Raw genomic sequence first — 22,722 nt, forward strand, 5'->3', positions numbered from 1 at the left:
TAATAATAATAATAATAATAATAATAATAATAATAATAATAATAATAATAATAATAATAAATTTATATCCCATCTCTCTATCAAAGATAATCGAGGTGGCTTACATATTATAACTTCATGCAGGATCCCAACATCCTCATTTTTCTCCTCCCTTAAAACAAGAATTAAATTGTTGAGCAACCTTTGGGTTTGGCTGGTCAATCAATTGCAAATCCACCTAACAGTTGCATTGTCTAGCCCACATTTTGCTAGTTTGTTTGCAAGAATATCATGGGGGACCTTGTCAAAGGCCTTACTGAGTTCAAGATGTGTTATATCCACAGCATTCCCTTCATCTACCAAGCTGATAATTTTATCAAAAAAAGAGTTAAGATTAGACTGATATAACTTGTTTTTGAGAAACTCATTTTGACTTTTTGTGATTGTGGCATTCCTTTCTAAGTGCTTACAGATTCTTTATTTAAAGATATGCTCTATAATCCTTCCTGGTAATGATGCCAGACTAAGCAGGTGGGAATTGTTTGGGTCCTCCCCTGCCCCCTTTTTGAAGATTGGGACAACATTTGCTCTCTTCCAGTCTGCTGGGACCTCTCTTGTCCTCCAGGAATTCTCAAAGATTATTGTCAGTGGTTCTGAGATTACGTCTTCCAGTTCTTTTAATACCCTTGATGAATCTTGATGAACTTGACTGAAGGTTGCATGCTCGGTGCCACAAAAATACAGGAGCACTATGGCAACATGGAGCTACATAAGTCAGTTAAAAACAAAAACAAGGCCTTTTGTGAAATTCCCATTAGTTTGCTGACTCCAAATCAATTTTCTAGGCAAGGTTTTTTTCAGAGTGGGTTTGCCATTGCCTTTTTCTTAGGCTTAGAGACTGTGATTTACCCAGGGGTTTCCATGACTGAGTAGGAATTTGAATCCTGGTGTTCCAGAGTCCTAGTCCAACACTCAAAACTACATCACACTGGTTCTATTCCCATAATTAGCGCTCTCTCTTTCTCTCTCTCTCTCTCTATATATATATAGAGAGAGAGGGGGGGGAGGGAGAGAGGGAGGGAGTTGTGTTTGTTGTTGAGTGCCTTCAAATCACTAGCAACCCTAAGGCAAGCCCATCACAGTGTGTGTGGGTCTAGTGAGCTTGCAATACAAAACATGATTTATCAGTCTTACTCAACCAACCACTAGGTGGCACTCATTGCAGTCTTATGAATTTTGACTATGGAAACAAATCCCGGCAATTAAGTACATTTTTAGCCAACTGATTGTGTCGAAAGTAGGGCTGGAAAGACTATTGTTAGTTTTTGTTCTGTAGCAAAAATGGAGGGGGAGAGTTTCCAATAATCAGGAAGCTGTGATGAAAAAAAGAAAATAGCTGTCAGATTACTTGCCATTTCGGGGACTATTTTTGCAACAATATATGTAATTTTTTTCTTCACAAACCAAAACCAAAACCTCCTGTATGTACAGAAGACACCATTTTTTGTTTCCAGAAATCACTTTCTCCACAAAAATTGTTGGGTGAGGGGTGGGGGGAGTTGTGCAAAAAACTCAAAAAACATGGGCACGTCTCCACAAAAGCTGTTGAAAACTGGAAATTTTCATTTTCTCATGCAGAAGAGAAAAAACCTACAGAAATTATTGTCCTACATGGAAGGACAATGTATGTGATAATTTATTTCAATAGTCTGAAGTGCCTACAAGAGAGGGTTGCCAGGTGTGCCTGATTATAAGGGATGTCCTGTATTTGAGGGGTAGAAATCTTGTCTCTTACAGGGCTGTCAGATAGCCCTTATTATGAGGGATATCCCCTATTTAATGGCTGGAAAACTTTTCCTTCCATATAGGCTTAGAACATTATCACACAAACCCTGTTCTTGTCACACTCGTGTTAATTAACAAAAATGCAAGCATACCGGTTAGAGAGCAGCTATTCTTGTACATCTTTGCCATCATGGGACTTGGGCTGCTGCCACCATCCCACTGTCTTCCAGGCTCCCCTTAACCCTGCCTTCTTGCCCTATGCCCTATCCAAGGTGCCTTTCATTTACATTATTTTTTAAACACAATTATGTAGTGGTAATGCTATTTTAAGTTTTTTTAAAACAAATCAGAATCATTGCACTAGTTGTTCTTTTTGTCCTCTGATAGCAGTATACAAAAATAGTCATGAGTTTGTTCTGCCTAATGACCAACTAGGAGAAATGTCCCCAGTTGGAATGTTTTGCTTTTTTGTGACATTATAGAGACAGTTCCTGACTATTCAAACTTTGCAAAAACTAGTTCATGTGGCAATCATATCTTAAACTTGTTTATGCACAAGTACCACTGATATCAGATACCTGCATCTAGAACAACAAAGTGAATTCCCCAAATATAGCCTTGTAAATAAAGAGGGTGAATATGACAACATCATATTTTTCAGTTGTTTGGAATGAAAGAAGAGCTATTTATTTCCCCTCTGCTTGATCTGCTTGAACAATGTGGCATCATCATATAGAATAGATTATTTACTAACGTGAATACTAAAATGTAAACATAAAATGTAAAAAAAAAACCTGAAAATTTAAACTGATGAATTATTCCAGTTATATGCATGTCAACATAGTTTTGTGATCCTGCTAGCAAGTTTTAGGCGAGAAGAGAGGTTAATAATTTTTGCCATATGACATCTACAATTTCAATGGACATTTTACCCTTGGCAAGTTAGATGCACTGGGAAGTGAAGAGACAGTCTTGAATATTTGTCTTCATGTCATGGTACTAAAATGTGGAAAATTAATTGTTCCAAGCTGGATAAAATGCTTGGTGAGCTGCAATACAGAGATAAGCTTTTGTGATACTGCATATATACCCCACGAATATACTATCTGTTTCTTGAAAAATGAAGGTGCCCCATTATGGATCAATAGAGCTTTCGAGATTTTTTGCATGGCAAAAGTCAGTGTAAATCATTTTGATTATACAAGGGATTTGTAATGGGGATCAAGTGGAGAAGAGGCATTAGAAAGAAGCAGATGGTTTTGCACTAGCGTTTTCCCCCCATTGCAAGTGAATCATGAAGGGATAAACAGTTATACTTTACTGTGTTTTCTCTTTCCCTTCCCCTTTATTTTCTCTGTGACTCTTAAAATGAAAAGAAAATTGCTGAAGACCTTCAGCTAATATTGAAAATATAAAATTCAGACAAATGCATAACAGAGATAGAAAGTAAGAAAACAGAAAAAGAGGTTAAGAAAGAGGAGAGAAACAAGGGAAAGGGATAGGTATGTGAGAGAAGGTATAGATTAAGTAAGAAGGCATGTAAAAATAGGAAAGAAGGGAACAAGAAGGGAAGTTTGGAGGGGAAGAGATAAGAGAGAAGGAGAGGCGAAAGGAGTAAGTTGAAGGAACTAATGGATGAAAAGAGGGAGTAATAAATGAATGTGAAAGTGAGAACTGGTGAGAAGAAGGCTTGAAGGTATGTGGAACGGATAAGAAGAGATTTGTGGAAGGAATGAAAAAAGTGTGAAGATGTGTGGAATGGATACGTAATGATGAGACAATTAAGAGATAAAAGATGGAAATGTAATATATAACACAAGGTTTATAGGGGAATGGATTGATCATTAATGAGGATGAAAGGATGATGTTGGTGTAGGTATCTCCGTAGAATATTTGATGCAATTGTGAGTGATAGGATGTTAAAGTCTTTGGAGTGTTTTTAATATTAAATATGTTTGTATATTGTTGAAATGAAAAACAAAAATATATTTTTAAAAAGATAATATTTAAAATATAAATGAGAAGAAGAAAAAAGGAAAAAGGAATAAAAGTGTAGGATGTGGTAGTGGGGATTGATATAGAACATTCCTATTGTTAATACAGCCAAGTTCAAATGATGGTAGTCTCAGATCTAAAGTTCAGTACTAAAAGCAGAAACCGTTTCCCCTCTTGTCTTTTCAAGCCTAGTACTTTTTGTCATGATGACCCAGGACTGCAGAGACAATAATCGGAAAAGTGAACCAGACGTGGCAGCCTGAAGGAACACCCATAAATCAAGCTGAGGAAAGTGAGGGACTGGATAGTCACTATAACACATTACTCCAATATACTGCATTGATCTATAAATTCTGATTAAGTACTACAGTACACTGCTTAATTGAAAAACTCTACTTAATCAAGATGCCTCCCAGGGAACCAATTTCTACCTAATGATACTTGATAGCAAGGACAGCTGCTTAATTGGGATGGTAATTTCACATAATTGGAACACCTTCAGGTAACTTCATACTGCTTAGGTCTGCAGGCATGTCTCTGATTCACACTGCGACTTATCTGCTCTTCAAACAGGAGATAGATCCCTGCTTCATTTCGTACACTTATCTACATTGAACTTCCAAGACAGTCTACTCACTTTGATTCTCATAGCTGCTAGACACCTTGAAAGCCTGTTTCAGCAAGTGTATAACAATGGATATCTTGGGTTTAGTGCGTCACCCTGGAACCAGGCAACAATGCTTTTCCTTTGAAATCTCCACTCACTATTGTTTTGCCCACCTTTAATCTCTTTTTTTCCGTGTTGGGTATTTAACACTACATCCAGGGACAAGGAAGTGCTTTCGGGGGGGGGGGGGGGATCAACATAGATTGTTGAAAAAATACTGTTGTGTTGAACAACTCTTCTGCACATTATGCACACTGCCTAGTAGGTGCTTATGATTTTAGTTACAGAGTAAAACAGTGAATTTTCCAAGCTCCCCCTCCACTCCTGATGCTTTGAAACAAACAGTGGCCACAGTAGGCAAAACCTTGAAAAATGTACAGTATTTGATAAAAAACATCTGGTAAAAAATTTTGGTAAAAAATCTGAAACTGAAGAAATGGGCAGTATGCCATACAACTAATGTACCCATTCTTTAAGAAATTCCTGGTTTTTGAATATCATTGTTATACTATACATTTTTTGCATAAGGTACAACACATTTGCATCTCATACTTTAAAAAACCCTTATTTTGTAAACAAAATTCTTTTCAATTTTAGTTACTTATAATACATTGATGGTGAATCAAAGTGTTCTTTGGATACCTCCTCTCTCTGGCCAGCATTGGGGAGGATCATCATCGCAACTGTTGACGGCATCACAACCATCCCACCCAGATTAAACCTTGGTTATGACGCTTGCATTTTGCTTTAGTTTGCTTGCTCTCCTCACATCCATTCCTCCTCAGAGTTCCAAACTTTTCTCCTAATAAACATACCATGAACAAATATACCAAAAAATACAACCAAATAAAGCTGCAAAGTAAAGCTGCTTTATGCCTGAGTAAAGATAGATCTCTGGTCATTTTCTTCTAACTCCTAGCAAATCACAAGCTTGAACAGGGAGAACAGAACCATTTACTATTTTATCTAGTTTTTAAATTTTATTCCCTGCTCTTCAACTGGGTTATTGGGGCAGTTGATAATACTTTAACCTGCACTGTATTATAAATTAAACTTCAAGCAATGGTGGTAAAAGAAGGCAAAATTGCACAAGGACCCATGTTGATGTGATGATATTCCTATCCTGAAGTCCTGACAGTTTTAAAAATGAGAGGAAAAGTACGCAAGCTGCATTGGGAATGAGGGGACAGAGATATTCCAGACTTGATTTCAGTCAGAATTGATCCCATTTTGCTGGCTATTTGCCTTGAGTTGGGAGAAGCTCCTCCTGGCACCAACAGAAGACTACTGTTGTAAATAGAAGGGATGTATGTGGAAGGTGACGGCAGGCATTCTCACCAGAAATGTGGCAGCTTAGGCTCTCTTTTGTCTGCTTCTTTTTAAAATGTCACCTGTCATGACTGAGGACTTGAATAACACCTTGTCTAGGTTTGGCAACTAATTTTCTCTTTCAGGCCACAAAATTCTGGAAATATATGCATGAATAACAGTGTCTAAAATTTTCAGTTCTGCTCAGAAAACATTGTTAGAGATATGGGTCATTGAAATTCAGAGCAGAGAATGGAAAAGACAGATTCTGTGTTTTAATTATAAAAAAAGTTTGAATAGCAAGTGAACTTATCCAGTTTGCATATATGATTCCAAGTGCAAAATTTGGTTTTATATGACAGCTATAGAATACACAGCTCTCCTACTGGATAAATCTTCCTCTTATTTCACTTCCAGCACAACCCATTAGTATAGCATCCTTTAAAAATAGATCTCCTAGTTATCAATAGACTGTAATATAGGCCAATTAAAATGTCATTTTTAATCATGTTTCTACCATGTGGCTGCTAGATTAGCTTGTACACGGTGCTTGTGTTTGCAAAAAGTTGCTCCAGGAAAATGGCTTGCTGTAAAGGGAGATCCTGGAAAACCTTTTATTCGTCAAACTACATTTTGCTGATAGCACACAGCAGTGACAATTTGTAAGGTCTAGTAAAACAAGGATAAAAAAAACCCAGCTACTGTAGCATAGTATCAAAGACTCTAAAAGATTCCAGTCTTATACAGAAGTGGCTCCCAGCCTTTGGTCCTTGATTTTTTTTTGATTTTCAGATCTTACAAGCCTCAGCTAACTTGGCCAACAGTCAGGAATTATTGGAGCTGCAGTCCTAAAACATCTGGAGGCCCAAAGGTTGAGAATCACTGCAGGAGCAGGTTAGCTAAGAGTAACATTTACAGCAGTCAGTGGAACTTATATCTAAGTAGATCCAGACAAAAGTGCACTAGGAGTTCAGACTGTGCATCAGCCATGAATTCATTAAGTCATCTTACAATACACTCTATCTCTCAACGTCAGTCCATCTGCAACCCGAGAATAATACTGATGTAACTTCAAAGAGTTGTTATTAGGATTACTGAGATTTTACATGTTTAAAACTCTGAAGTGTTTTATATGTACTAAGTTTTAAAGCTGTATGTTCATATAGGAATATTAACAACTATACTGTATGACTGGGAAGAGGAAAAATAAAGAAATAAAATTAATTCTATGCAAGCTGACACACAGGTTTCCTCTTAACTCTGATAATGTTTTATTTGTGTAAATACCCTGTAGTTTTGATATACAGGCCAGATTTTTCTTTTTTCTTTTTTTTGGAAAAAAACAACAACCCCTAATATAATTTATACATGTAATGCAAATTTAGTTTTAGGTTTTTAGTTTGCTTTTCAAAACAAAACAAATGCCACATAATAAAACATTTTCTAACTATCATACAAAATAGCACTTTGGTTGTTTTCTCCCCCCTCCCAGCTGGTAAAAAGTAGTGATAAAACTCTGTATGTTTTAAGTGATTTGAGGTATTGTTTACAAATGTTGCATACAAAGACCCATTTCCCTCTTCCCCAAATGCAAAAATTCCAAAGTACACTCTGACAGCTAATGCTCTGCGAACACTTTATTACACAAATTACATTCAGCTTCTGAAAATAGTGTTCTAACAGTTTAACCATCTAAAAATAAGACATCCTGGGAGCACACAAGTGTGGAGGAAGAAGAAGAAGAAGAAGAAAAACATTTTAAATAAGAGGCTTTTATAATCTTTCCCCTCAAAGCAACAGAATGCCAGTGATTCCTTTTCTTAAAAAATAGGGGATTCTAGCAGCTTTGTTTTATTGTGGCACTGTATTTTTTCTGTTTTGTGATATGTTAAGGGCATAGAAAGTGAAAAGGCACAAAAGAAAAACTGGAAACTGAAAAATATTTTCTTTAAGCAGAGACTGGGACTTATTTACAAATATAGAGAAGGTCCCCAATGAAGAAATACTACTACTTTAAAATCATTACTGAAATTAAAATGGGATTGTTCTGCTTTATTAAAAGATTCACATAGGACAATGGCACTGATATGAAATGCTCACACCCAAAAATCAAAATGGAGCAAAAGAAAAAAAAATGTGTACAGCCTCACAAAGGACTAGTACAGTTTACAATTAAATACACAAAATTTTGAAACGTGCTAAATCTGGCAATTATTGTAGAATCATACAATGTAGAAATCAAAGGCCAGTTTCAGGAAGAAGATGGGGGTAACACTGGAGGCTGAGGAATAGAATCTTCTTCTTCTGAATCAGTAGCATCATCCTCATCTTTTTCTTGATCACTTCCTTCTGTACTAAGTCGGTCAAATCCTTTTCGGCTGTAGCCTGCGCGACTTGCGAAGAAATTCCCCAGGTTCAGGCCTCCACCGCCCTTTCCTATAAAAAGAAATATATTTTAAGAAGGGATTTGTGTGGTCATCTTCCCCACATGCTTGTTATTACATATGGCCATCTCGATTTTTGGTTTCATTGGTTTGGTTTTAGCTCTGTTAGTTTCACAGCTCCTTCTTGGGAAGCCTGTTGGGTAAAGTAACTCCATAAAAGAAGCATTGAATAGTCTTTTTGTCACCTAGCTGAATGCAATCTATACCCCTTTTTCATTTCTTTTCTGGCAAGTGAGAAATGAGATAGTCACAATATAGGTTTTATACTCAAAAGCTCTATCCCCTTTCTTCCTCACGTCAAAGCTTTTTCTTGAAGTTGGCCCAGGGATTATTCAGAATTTAAGGCTGGGAGAAATAATTGCAGCCATTATTTTTCTTCTGCTTCTTCTTGATAGAAAGGAAAGGTCTGAGGAAAGGAGATCAATTTCTTAGTATTGTTCTCAGACCGTAGGAATGCTCCTGTGTTCCTCATCAAACTCTACCGAATCATCAGCTCCCAAAGGCTTTGCTCGGTAGATAACAGGGGTGACTCATCAGCATTACTACAGTCTTCTCATCAAGAATAACTGCCGGATTCATTAGCAGCAGAGAGACAATATGTACTGGGAGCAGGCAGGCATTTAATGCCTAATGGAGAAAGTCAAAGCAAAGTGCACTTGCTACACAAATTAGGAGCCAAGAATATTTCCCCCACAGGTCCATACATTTCCAAGCATTGAATAGGCTGGTGTTTATCTGTACAGAAATAAACTTTGGCTTTCAGATGGACAACACTATGCTTTGCCCTTTACTTACCTCTAAATCTGCCCAGGATTCTCCCTGAACTTGAATCAACTTTATGCTCAGCATCAGCTATAAGAATGAGACATATTTCTAAATCAGGTGAAAGAACCCTGAAGTGGGATTATATTAATGAAAGACAAACCGGAAAATACAGAAGGTTGTGAGCAAATCATGCTGTGTGGAAAACAAACAGAAATTGTAGCGCGTCATTATTAGGTGGGTGATGGTTTCAGTGTTTCTAGCTGGAAAATTAAAACCATTGCAAATGACTATGACCCATGGGTCTGCGCAGGCAATCTTAGTCTGTCTTTCTTTCTTTCTTTCTTTGAGTGGGGATCTGGGGGAGTGTTCTGATCATTGTTGCTTTCCCTGTAAACTGAATGCATTTGGAGACAGAGTAGGAATTTCTACTCTCATCTTCATGTGCTGATTCAACACAATTTCTCAGTATGTGACTGCTCTGTCTCTGATCCTTTGGGGTATATCATCACTTCTCACACTAAATGCTAACAGACACTGAACTTGAGATATGTCCCTGGAAATGTCCAGGACCAACTGAGATAAGGGGGGGGGGGAAAAGATACACAAACTTATTTCCTTTTAATTGCTTTTATAATCTTCAACCCCAAATTAAATTAAAAATTTGTGGAAACAGAGACTGTGAGGGGGCAATTTCTTAATTCTACAAGTGGAGGAAAGATTCTGCAGTTTCTTTTTATCTCCATAAAATAAATAACTGTTTTAAAAACAGCCAAGCTGCTTTTTCAAAATGCTAATTTAGGTATTTCCTAAAGTATTCCCTAAGCTAAAGTGTTTCAGAAGACTTCTTTTTGAAGAACATTTCTAGGTTTTTTTTTCTTACTCCCTTGAACAGGGTAGAAATAATGTGCCCCCAATCCACATCTGAAGCTCACAAAGACCTCCACATCCCCAGTTTTGCGGGGGGGGGGATATAATTTTTCCTCTAAATCCTTGTTAGTGGCCTCAAGATGTTTTGGGATCAATAAGGGCATTAAAGATGCATGTCACTTCATGTTTTGGAAAAAGGATTTATTTGTAGCCTAAAACAATTTGGGTAAGGTGAGGAATGACAAAATTACTCCTCCCAACAGAAGATAGATACATTCTGTTAAAAAAGCAGGCATAGTCCAGGGGGATTTTGGCTGCCTAAGATCCAGTGAGGGTCATGTGTGACTCTTGGATATCAGGGCCTTTTTCAATCTCTGTCCTAAGGTCGTTTTGCTAATTTCCCCCCACTTTTTTTCTACCATTTTTAGGAGTCTCTCACACAATACTCCAGAATTCCCCTAGTGATGGAGCACAGCAAAGTACAGAGAAAGATTTCCAAGCTGCCATCACAGTTCCTGTTGCCACTTATGTTCATGGCACTATGGAGATAAAAAGAAACTGTGCAGAATCTCTCCTCCACTTGTAGAATTAAGATCAAATTGCCCCCTCACAATCTCTGTATCCACACATATCCACAAACCATTTTAAAGTAATTTGTGAATGGCTACATTTATTTATTTATTTATTTATTTAAATATTGAATGAATATCCCACTTGTGAACTTAAGGCTGAAAACTAGGGCTAGGCTAAATCATCATGGATAAATATTTTTAAGTATATAAAATAGAGAGGTTTCAAAGATTCCCCTAAGCACACCTGCTGCCACTGTACCATTTTGCAGTATTTTTATTTAGTCTGCCTTAGAAACTTTTTAGCTTTTACTGTATTACTTTATTCTTCTTGATGGTTATATTATTCAGGCAGAGGTGGTTTAGCTTGGACTGAAGCCAAATGAGAATAAGGGCACTCCTGACCCTTATCCAAATGCCCTTCAAGAGGGTTCAGAAGGTTTCTAAACCTTCGAGAGGTTTTTGAACCTCCAAGATGAACAGGTTTCTGAATGGATAATGGTTTGTATATGTAGTCTCCTCTTCCCACTCTCAGTTTATACATTAAAAGTAAACTCATGTATATGAGCATCTTCCCCCCCCTCTCTTTTTTTAAAAAAAAGCAATTTAGGAGTAACTTCAGACAAGGAACATCAGATTGGAAGCCCTCCCCTCCCTCTATACCTTCAATTCTGTTCTAAATCACTCCTTCATTTTGGATATTGAAGAGGAAAGCCATAGGAAGGGGATTTGGAGTGGACAAATAAGAGTTAAGCATCACCCCTTCTCTACTCAAAATTCCACAAAAACTATTTCCTGGCTTTCATTACATGCAGAATTGTATAATGTGCAGTTCTTTTAGCTTGGAAAAGTCTGAAGTTATTGCATATCTATTTTTACTGGACTAGATAAGATATACATTTCAACTTTTTTTGTACACACAAAACAAAGCAGCAGTCTATACATTTGGTATGTATGCTAACTAGTGCCAAACCTGAACTACTTGTACTTCCAAACTCTATTGATTTAGTTATGGCTATACATCCTGATTTTCTTATACAAATGTAACATGAGTTGGCTTAATCAACAAGTACAATTAAACACTACAGAAGTTGTCATATACTAAAACTTCTACATCATATAGAAGTTTCTACAGTCTAGAAGTCTGAAAACAGAAAATGTAGAGTTGTCAGTGTTAGGACAGAGAATGAATGCTACATTAGAAGGCACAGATGGATTCCAAAGAATAAGATGGAGACAACCAACAGGGAGAGAACTTATTCAGCACTTGAACAGGACAGCAAGACCACCACATAATTAGCTGTGCTTTCTTCAACTATCCATTTTGAACAATCTATTTTTTGTGAACTCACAGAATAACCCCCTGCTACCGCTAAAGCACTACGAGAATTTTTAATCTTAGCTGTAAAGTGAAAATAACATGTTCTGAACTGAGAAGGCCAAAGGTATGCTCAAAGTGTACATCTTTGAAGTTACTTACGTCTGCTCAAATTTGACTGCTGTACAGCAGTGGAAAACAAGCACTGCACATATTTTTACTATGATATTTACATAAAGGATTTGGATATCAAAAGGTTTGTTGTTACCATATGAAGAGTTAGTTAATTACCTCCATATAATCTTGTCTTTCTCCACCAAATAAATACTGCAATTGCCAAGAGGACTACAATTGGAATAATGAGTAGTGTTGTAATAAGAACAACAGAAACCTCTGTGTTGGCTTGCTGGACCACATGATGCTTTTCCTCTTTCTTTAACAATTCCTTTGATGTGGGCTTGCTTGTCAATCTGGCTTCTATAACAGCCTCTGTTTCTTTAGGAAGAGAAGAGATAGAACACTGATTAACTTTATAAAGACATGCAGATGAATTTTCTGTCAGTTTACTAAGGGCCAGAACAGACCAGCAGCTTCAGCCAGCTTCAAGCCAGCTTCGGGATGTGGCATTTACACACACCCAAACCCCAAGTTGCCCAGACGTCGCACCGGTGATTACATGCCAGGCAGTTTTGGGGTGATTTGGGCGTGTGGTATTTAGATGCCACATGCTCCCAAGCCGGCTAAAAGCCGGCTTTCAATCCGCCCCAACTAGGAGCTCCTATTTGGGCTGGATTCTGGCCAGATTGGGGCTGCGGCATGTTACAAACAATAAGTTACAAACAATAATTAGCAGCAAACAAGATGCCCTTGCTGTGAATTTTGCTACCATATAAAGGAAAACCTTGCCAAGAACAAGTGTCACAACTTTTTAGTAAGAAAGACAAAAGGGTCCACAGTGCAATAAACTGTATTTTCCCCCTTCTCATGTGCATTGCACTATATATATCAGGCTATTGTGATAACTGTTTTTGCTAGGGTACTCCCCTGACAAGAAATTGGGGGAAAAAATTACTGCTTTGCCCTACAGTTACCAGAATCTCCTAATTGGGATGGATAGTGGCCAAGCAGATTGGGGCATAGACCTTTGGACTATGGCCTGTCACAGACTGCCAAAATAAAGCTGCTTCGGGTCTCTTTGGAGGTATGCTATTTAAATGATGCATGCACCCTAAGAATCCGGAAGCTGCACCAAAGCTGCACTCCAGTGCTTAGGACTGGAGTGTGGCTTTGGTGCGACCTCCAGACTCTTAGGACCCATGCATCACTTAAATAGCATACCTCCAAAGAGACCCGAAGCAGCTTTATTTTGGCAGTCTGTAACAGGCCTATGACTCTGGAGACCATGGTAGAAATTCCTGCTCAGTCACAGAAACACATTGGATGACCTTGGGCAAATCACAGACTCTCAACCTCGGAAGATGACAAGGAGAAACCCCCTCTGAACAAATCTTGCCCAAAAAATCCCATGATTGGGTCTCCTTAGGGTCACCATAAAGCAGAAATTACTTGAAAGCATACAACAACAACAACAACAACAACAACAACATCTTGTCTAAGCTCTGCACTTGACACAAAATGAATATTGGAGACTACCTGGTACCTGTTGAACTGAATAGACTTAAAAGCAGCTTTTGCTCATGTAAATTCCTTTTTGGATGGTACACAGACAGCTATTTTACTGTCCTTGTGCTCTATTAAAAAAATCTTCCACCACAACGCAGCATCAATCCCAAGAAGGGCTGCTGCTGTTCATTCTTACTAGAGAGAAGGGGGTGGTTTAGACCACAAATATCAAGTTGCTCTGATCTCCAGTGGGTACACTCCATTTGAGAATGAAACATCCCTTCCCCCAACTGAGACCAGGTTCATTATGAACTGCCTTTTCCTCCCTTTCCCATCTCCTGGGCCTTGACAGATGCCTGATGGTGGGAAGATGTGCACATGGAGCAACATGCATATGTAAGACCTCAGCCACTGAGCTCTGCAAAGTTGTGTCTTTAGGGGGATGTAAGCCCATCCTGCATGCTGAATCCTTATTCCCCGATCTCGCTTTCAGCTCATCAGGATAACATCTGTTTTGTTTGGATTAAGCTTCAGCTTGATTGCCCTCATCCAGTCCATTATTATTGACAAACAGTGGTTTAGAACTGAAACAACCTTCTCAAATTTAGGTGAAAAGGAGAAATAGAGTTGGGTGTCACATTGATAGCACTGCATCTTTGAACTTAGGACAACTTCTCCTAGTGTTTAACAGTTTAAAAGCATTGCATGGAGTATTGGAATATTGGAGATTAACTGGTACTTGTTGAACTGAATAGACTATGTGAATTGTTATCTCAAAATAGGCAACCTTTAGGTCAAACCACATTTTCAAAGTAGAATAATAAAAAGCCAGTTTTGCCATTGGAAGCTTTCTCACTGTGATGTAAGAGCTGATTTCTCAAAGGTTGAAGATGCAATCAAGCAAGGTGTTAACAAAAGTAGCAGAGAGCCCTGGTGGTGCAGTGGTTGAATGCCTGTACTGCAGCCACTCACTCAAAACCATAAGGTTGTGAGTTCAATACCAGTGAAAAGGCTCAAGCTTGACTCAGGCTTGCATCCTTTCAAGGTCACTAAAATGAGTACCGAGCCGTAAACCGCTTAGATACTGTTAGTTCAGTATGGAGTGGTATATAAATGAAGCTGTTTGTTTGTTTGTTTTGATGCAGCAATTGGTTTTAGAGAATGAGACTGTGATGGGACTGAAGACTGAGAGAGTAATGATTCAATGACGATCTCGTATGGGAACCAGTCTCATGTGTCTGCCTAGTAGATTGCTTATATGAAACAAGGTATAAAGCTCTGGATGTTGATTTCATTATAGATGAATATTCATCATCTTTAATAAATGTTTTTGCTTTTTGTGTTCACAGATATATCCTGATATGAAGACTTACTGTTAAAACAGATGACCCTTTAAAGTCTGCTTATGGTGTCTTGGAAGTGCGGCATTTATATGATGCATGCTCTGAAGCTGTCTAGAAGCCAGATGGCCGCTCAGACATGGGCAGCTTCAAGGCACTTATACACTGCATGCTGCTGGAGTGGCTTGAAGCCACCATGGGGCTAAGGTGGAGTGGCAAAAGCTAGCTTTTTGCCGAAAAGGAGCAGCTCTTTGCCTCTCTGTACAGCAGTGCGAAACAAGCACTGCACATATTTTTACTATGATATTTACATAAAGGATTTAGATATCAAGGCCGATTGGTTGCTGCAGGCCCAATTCATCTTTGGAAGGGACAGCTCAAGCTGCCCCTTAAAGGTCGTCTGTTTCGGCCCTTAGTCCTTTAGCAGGAAGAAAGATCCAACAATCGATAGGGAGTTGTAGAAGAGTGCTAATGCCAGGGGGTGTTCATTTTTTGTTTTGTTTTTTGTAGCACTGAAGGCTGAAAATCGAGTGAAGACAAACTCAAAGATGTGATCAAATCCAAGGGATGCTTCCTTCTATCCTATATGCCTCGAAAGCAAGGCAAACAGAAGTGATGTTATGGCCAAGTGACCTTATGATCTTGAGCAAATGTTCACAAACACCCTAAAAAGTGGCCAACTTTTAGTAGCCAAGGCTGTGACCTTGCTGCATACTTCCAATGGAAAACTTTTATTCTAAATGCTATATTCTGACAGGCTTGGGGGCGGAGGGGAAATGCTCTACAGTTATGACAACTGTCAACTGTTTAATTTTTACTAAAGCAAAAGAGACAATTTGAATGGCAGTTAATTTGAGGAATCTTACTCCTACAGCTAACACATTTTTTTGTAAAATCCCTTCAGCCCATAGAACCTGATAGGAAAATAAAAGAATACAGAGAGGCATAGTCAAACAATGTAAATGGAGAAACTGAAGCAATCCACAAAGAATGTTCAAAAGAGCATGAAAGTGATGGGAAGATCGCTCAGACTCACATTCTTGTGATTATATTTCCAACAAAGACGTTGTAGTAGAAGAAACAGAAATGGGGGGATTTAGCAGGACCCACATTAAAAATATATATGGTACTGTTACAAAGACAAAATCTTCCCAGACTTCATTTCCCCCCTTCCCCCAGTCCATTGAACAATCTTCTAAATAAGTAATGGATATGGTCTGGCTCTACTTTCATTGCCAACAAGAAATGAATCACAACTTAGTGCTTTGGATTTAAGGATATTAATATATGTCATAGTGTCCAGTTGTGTTAATTTGTTCACAGAAATGACAATTATTTTGAGACAATTATTTGTGAACAGAATAATTGAAGTCACTACAAAACTACAGAGGAGGATCACCTAACTAAGAATTGTACAACTCATCCCCTTCACCAGTAAAAATATCACTGAGGAAAAACTAACCTTTTATTTCCTGAACCTCAATCCCAGCCTTTTTAACAGACCGATGTTCCATCTCTGCAACACAAAAATGACTTTAAGGTCACTGTGAGTTGTGTGAAGCATTAAAGACTACCCTTTGAGACAAACAATTGGCTTTGCAAATCACATACAGTAACAATACAGAAAATTAGCAGTGTGGGTCTTAATTGGGAATACACTGCAGATAGTATATCTCAGTTTCTTATGAATTACTTTGACAACTACTTACTTTTTGCAGTAATGAGCTGGACTGGAGTTACCTTTTTGGTCTCTATAATCATGACCATGAAACAGGAATAGGTAGTTGGTCTGTTACTCATCACTGGGGGCCTATGCTAATTCCAACTGAGCAATAGAACCGTGAGGAGAAAAGAAGAAGTCACACTGCAGCAAGGAAGGATTGTTTTGTAAAGTATTTTGCATTTTTCAGAATTTCCAAGATGCAATATTTGAATTAGCCATTTGGGAGAGCTAGAGAGCATTATCTTTTATTTTCCAGTGGCATAATAGTAACAGTAGCAATTATTTGTTCACTACCAGTAATTCAGAATAACCTTTGGACTGAGTAACAATAAGAACATGTTGAACGATCAAAATAACGGGGGGGAAAACACAATCTAGTTAAATTTAAAAACTATGATTTCAAAGATTTCCAGGCCAGGATGCAAGATAGTCAGGTCAAGATTAAACATGGCATGTGTCAAAACAGATTAGTTAAAATAACACAAGAAAATCTCTCTAGAGAGAAGCCCAACATAATACACTACACACACATTCACTTCGCTTCACCACAGTATTCTGTTTAAATGAAACCTGTATTTTGTGATCAAGATATGTTATCAATAGTATGAATAAGAGAACATATTCCTAATTTGCACAATATATTCTTAGTTAAATATTTGTTATGAGATGGTTTATCAGATAATTTGGAAGAAATGGGGTCAACTAGGAGCAATGGGAAACTGAAGCAGTTCTTCATAAGAACAGATACTGTTCACCAAAGCTTACGCTTGGAGTCCTCCTGTTTTCAAAGGCTTTGATTCTCACTGCTCTTAATTTACAATCTGGTTACTATCTGATACTTGAAAGAATGTACAAGAAAGTCCAGAAGTTATAGAATCATCAATCTTTCTGAAAAGCTGAAGATAATATAATGCTGTATTTCATGATGATGTATTACTGTCATACATTTTTATCTTTCCTAATGTAACAATAGATTACTGTATACTGTTAATTGTACAAGAATTTTTCCTTCTCGCCCCCCCCCCCCAAAAAAAAAACCGACTGAAGTGCTTGAGATCAGACATACTTTCCCACTAAAGATGCCAAATATTCAATTATTTTGTCTTTGAATATAAGGAAAAATAATTTATACTATTTCCTGCTTGTTGCAGGAAAAATCAGATATGTTTATGCAGTTCTCAGTCACTATTTGCACATTCTGAACTCTTTTACAAAATTATTCTGCACAGAAATAGATGCATGTTTGTTTGTTTTTTGGTGCAAAAAGAGTGCAAACCCCCACATTATTTCACGAGGGCTACTGGGGTGTTTAAATAGCTGACTTTTGTGCAGAAAATAGCAATTTTGCAGATTAAAAAACTTCCATGTAGCTATTTGAAACCAGTGTTTTTTGCTCAAAAATATTATTTTGTGTGATGGATTTTTCTGGCAGAAGCACTTTCCAGATAATTACATTGTTATGCAAACCCCAGAAACCTTGAATAAAAAACCTACATGACTGTCTTCAAACATTGTTTTCTATAGAGAAAATGGTGTTCTAGAACAACATGGGCTACAGAATTTTGTTATTAGATAATTTTTTAACTTGTTGATGGGCCAAACCCAAATACTGTTCACCAATGGTTCATTTTCATCCTGAAAAGAAATTACAAGTTGGGTCCTATGAGATTCTGCCTAGGGCCTGATGTTGTTCGACATCTTTATGAACTTGGATGATAGAATAGAGGGCACAGTTACCAAATTTGCAGATAACAATTTAAGAGAGGTAGCTAATAACAGAGTGGAGAGCTAGGGTAAAAGTAACAAAACCTTTGAAGTTCAACAAACATAAATATAAGGTGGTACATTTAGACAGGAGGAATGAAATGCACAAATGTAAAATGGGCAAATCTATCTCAACAACAATACATGTGAAGAAGATCTTGGGTTTTACTAGACCACAAGCTAAACTTGAGTCAACAATGTGATGTAGTGGCCAAAAAACCAATGCAATACAGTTAGCCCTCTGTGTCCATAGATTCATGGATCCAACACATTCTGCAAATATGCAAATAATAATAATAATCAATCTCTAGAAGCAAACCTTTATTTTACCATTTAATAAAGGGATACAATGATATCAAGTACAGTCTGCCCGCTCCTTACATGGGCGTGCCATACGTGGTTTCTGGTTTATGTGGAAGCCGTGCTGTAATACATTGAGTGGTGCATGTAGCCGCCGCACGCGTGCTCTGCACCGCCACATGCCCAAGCCCCATTCACTATAATTTTGGTATCCATGGAGGCTCCTGAAACCAAACCCCAACAGATAACAAGGGCCCAGTGTACTAGACTGCACCGGTGGGATTATAGTATCCAGACTGACGGAAGTAGCAGTGCCACTCTATAATTTGGTCACACCTCTCCTGGAATACTGTATCCAGTTCTGGGTATCAATAATTCAAGAAGGACATTGACAACTATGTTCAGAGGAGGACAACTAAGATGATTTAAAGGTCTAAAAACCAAGCCCTAGGAGGAACAGCTTAGGGAGCTGAGTATGTTTAGCTTGGTGAAGAGAGGATTGAGAAGTGATATGATAGCCATTTAAAAATATCTGAAAGGATGTAAATATTATTATCTAGGACATGGACCAATGGAATCAAAATCAAAGTAAAGAAGTAAAACATAAGCATTAGGAGGAACTTCCTGATGGTAAGAGCTGTTCAGCAGTGGAACGGTATGCTTTGCAAAGTGGTGGACTTCATTGGATGTCTTTAAACAGAAGCTGTGGCCTTTTTTCAGGAGTCCTTTAGCTGGATTTTCCTACATAGCAAGGGATTATACTAAATGTTCCTCGCAGTCCCTATCAACTCTATGACTATACTAGCCCAGGACCAGGGTTCAGGACTTGTGAATATCAAATTCTCTATTCTTTTAAATTAAACAGTAAATCTGTCAAGTAGTTTAAATTTAACCCATCTCAAGTTTTCTAAAACCTTGCTTCCAGTTAAAAAGCTGAAATTTCAATACTCTTATTGCAGACACAACTGGTTTCCCATTGTAACTTTTAGACTATCATAAGAGCACTCAACAATTCACCGTATGAACCAGGATAATCTTGTTTTTGCTGCAGGACAGTGACAAACCCTGCATCTCTGGGGTGGAGGGATGAAAAATGTAAAAACAAACAACAGATCAACTGCAAAGAGTAAGGAGCATGTGGGTAGGAGAGATGGGTACAGCCATTTTTGGGAGGTAGGGAAATAATGCCAGCCCACTTTTCAAAACAATGCTATGTTCTCACATGGCAGCAGATTCTGTGAAATTGTGTTGCGTAAGAGACTTCATTTAAAATCTTATAATATTTTTAGGATACTTTAATGAACTTTTGGGATCAAAAAGTGCAGCAGAATCCAAAGAAATACAAAAATAGAAAATAAAATGCCCATCTCGTACCAGGTAATTTCATCTCTTGTTCTAGCTGTTACAAATGGAAAACTTTGGTCTGCAGTCTCTATACTATATATAAACCTTACTTGGCTTTGTTTTACTCTAGCTATTTTTGTTCCAATTTTTTGTTATTATTAATTGTATCACTCTCATTGAGGATGCATTTTACTTTGATCATTATTTCTTTGGACAAATAATACAGTATGTAAATTTGTGTGAAAAAATCAGCAGATAATAAAATAGTGAGTTTATGCATATAAAAATGCTGAAGTACTGAAGGGGACACCTTTTGCTAGTAGCAAGTGCCAGCTTTAATGGCCAAGTACCAGCAAGTGTTCCAGTGGGAGCAACTTATTTAGGTTAACAAGATGTGAAAATGGCATAGGAAAGTGAAAATTAAGCCATTCGGTCAGTGAAGTGCCTACAATTCTCAGCTGGCTTGTCAATGGACATTGAATGCCAGATGCTGAGGGACAGGTTTGGGATGAAGCAGTCTCTCTGACAGGATTAATAAGCCAAGCTTGGCAACACAATGTTTAATGCTGCAGATTCTCTTGGTGAACCTTTAAAAGATCAAAAAGTGAAAAGCTATTCCCAATTTTCTCACCGACACATTCAATTAAAAATAAAAATCAGGCTGCAACTGCAAGGTTTTACTGCTGAAAGAACTAGATACAAGAGATCACAATTGTCATTCAGGAAATTTTATAGCACTGCTATTCAGATTCTGGGCAGGATTCAAATACTTTTCCAACATTTTTTCAGTGTCTCAGTGAAGAGGCATCTTGTAACCATGGATTACAAAAACAAAGTCACCAGTGAAGTTTGAATGCCTGAAAATAATGATGCATGCTTTTGAAGCATAACTTACTTTCTGTGGATGTAAATTTCCATACTGTGTTGGAATGAGCATCACCAATATACACCAATCTGTCTTCTGAAGCAATGATGTCATGTGGCATTTCAAAATTCTGTCAAGATAAACAGCGAAGTATTAAAACTGAAAACTGACATAACAGAATAAAATCTGACCATTTAAATCCATTCACTCAAGAAACTGGGATGTGGAATTAGACATTTGTCTGGTATAACTGAAACAATTTCAAGTTCAATTAGCATGTGCAAGAGCATGGAGGAGGTCTAACAAGATTGACTGATAAGACTTTTCTTTCCTTATATGAATATGAATGAAAATAATTTCCTACAGCTTTACATGAGTTCAAACAAAATGGCCATTCTGGTTAGCCTAGGACAATGTTTTGTCACAGTTTTTTGTGGGTTTTTCGGGCTATGTGGCCATGTTCTAGAAGATTTTCTTCCTGACATTTCGCCAGCATCTGTGGCTGGCATCTTCAAAGGAATGTTTTATCATTCTCTTCCCCTTTCCCATCACAAATGGCTGACAATTTAAAAAGGGCTATCTGAATGCATAAACTACAGACAATTTCCTCTCAGAAGGGATGTGACTGAGGAAAAGTAAGACATGTGAAAAATGGAACAAAACTCAAAGCACAATTTCCGCCTTCAGCATTATAACTACAAGTGAACAGAACACCCATTTATTACCCAAGGATATTCAGTCCTGGAAATATCCTAGATTGGTGGTGGTGAATCTATGGCACATTTTCATGGCACGGGGAGGGCAGAGAAGAGGAGGAACAGGAGCGTGCCTATTCCTCCTCTTCCCGGCTGTCCTGGGCCTTCAGCTGCCTCTGGAGAGGGAGAGAATGAAGACAATGAAATTCCACCCCCAGAGGGCAGAAGTCCCACCCCAGAAATCCCACCCCCCTGAAGTCTCGCCCCCGGCACCGGGCAACACCTGGTGCCAGAAGGTCTTTTAGTTTGGGCACTCGGGTGTCATGAATCCCTTTCATTCATGCATTTATTCATTTAGGGATTCCTGTCATGAGATTATAGGATTAGGGTTTTGTTAGAGTTATTGTAAGATTAAGTTGATAGTTGATTAAAACGTTAGATTTTATAATGGGTTTTTAGAAAGTGCTAGAAAGAGATAGACTGGATGTTAAAGATTGTGATTGCTTGTTAAGGTTGGAATGTGGAAGGAGTTACCCTGCCAGCAGAGGCTTGATCTTTAAGGCTAGAGACTGGTCTCTGTGATGGGAGGGGCAACTAAAACATGGAGAGTTAATATGTTGCTGGTGTGGTGTAACGATAATATGTTTATTATATTTTAATATGCTGTTATGTTATGTTGGGGTGATGGGGTTTCCAGTTATGTTTATATATATATGCTGTTAAGGTTTAATATTAATTAATTCTGTTGTGGCTTAAGGTTTAAAACTCAAGGTCACAGGTGCAGTGGGGAGATAAAGCAGTCTGAGAGTTTAATTGTTTTGAGAGTTTTGCCAGGAGCCTGGACAGGAGGACATTACATCAAAAAGGGCGGAGATTCATCACTGCACAGAAAAGAGATGTCCAATTATTTTGCTTTATTGTTTGATGGGGTGGGATTGCTTTATGGGGTTATAAAAATAATATGTTAATGCTTACTTTCATTCCTGACAAAAAAGTCACTTCTATTGTATGTATCTACTTTTTCAATAAAGCTGTTCCTTTTTCAAAGTACAGTCTTTTGTTGTAAGAGGGGGAATGCAATTGGGAGCTTGACACTCGGTCCCTAAAAGGTTTTCCATCACTCTCCTAGATAATTTTGAAGCCTGCATCCTAATTTCAAAGATAATGACTATTAATGTTTAACAGGCAATAAATACTATTTAATTGTAATTTCAATTACTAGTTTTTAATAAGTTTAAATATTTATATAGGGAATGGATAATTCAAGGCACATTAGTTGTACGTTTTCAACACAATCCTCCTGCTCTTATAACCATGGCAAAAAAGAGATTAGTAATCAGTTTTTAATCCCGTGGTTTGTGAACACTGCAT

At 37.9% G+C, this 22,722-nt stretch overlaps 1 protein-coding gene across 5 annotated transcripts in view; it reads right to left on the reverse strand.

Annotated features, from left to right (window-relative positions):
- Positions 1-7,353: 7,353 nt before the first annotated feature.
- The window catches only part of PAM (peptidylglycine alpha-amidating monooxygenase), a 166,169-nt gene continuing 150,800 nt past the window's right edge, over positions 7,354-22,722 (reverse strand). For 2 of the 5 annotated variants that reach the window (XM_042455215.1, XM_042455218.1), the window contains 5 exons: positions 20,687-20,786; positions 16,123-16,176; positions 11,989-12,192; positions 8,974-9,030; positions 7,354-8,170 (listed from right to left, as the gene is read on the reverse strand). In XM_042455215.1, the coding sequence (XP_042311149.1) occupies positions 7,986-8,170; positions 8,974-9,030; positions 11,989-12,192; positions 16,123-16,176; positions 20,687-20,786 (600 nt within the window). In that variant the 3' untranslated portion in view covers positions 7,354-7,985. The remainder of the gene's footprint in view (positions 8,171-8,973; positions 9,031-11,988; positions 12,193-16,122; positions 16,177-20,686; positions 20,787-22,722) is intronic. The other 3 variants (XM_042455217.1, XM_042455219.1, XM_042455216.1) reach the window with 2 other exon arrangements.

Source organism: Sceloporus undulatus, chromosome 2 (genome assembly GCF_019175285.1).
Source record: "Sceloporus undulatus isolate JIND9_A2432 ecotype Alabama chromosome 2, SceUnd_v1.1, whole genome shotgun sequence".
In the NCBI taxonomy this organism is placed as follows: domain Eukaryota; kingdom Metazoa; phylum Chordata; class Lepidosauria; order Squamata; family Phrynosomatidae; genus Sceloporus; species Sceloporus undulatus.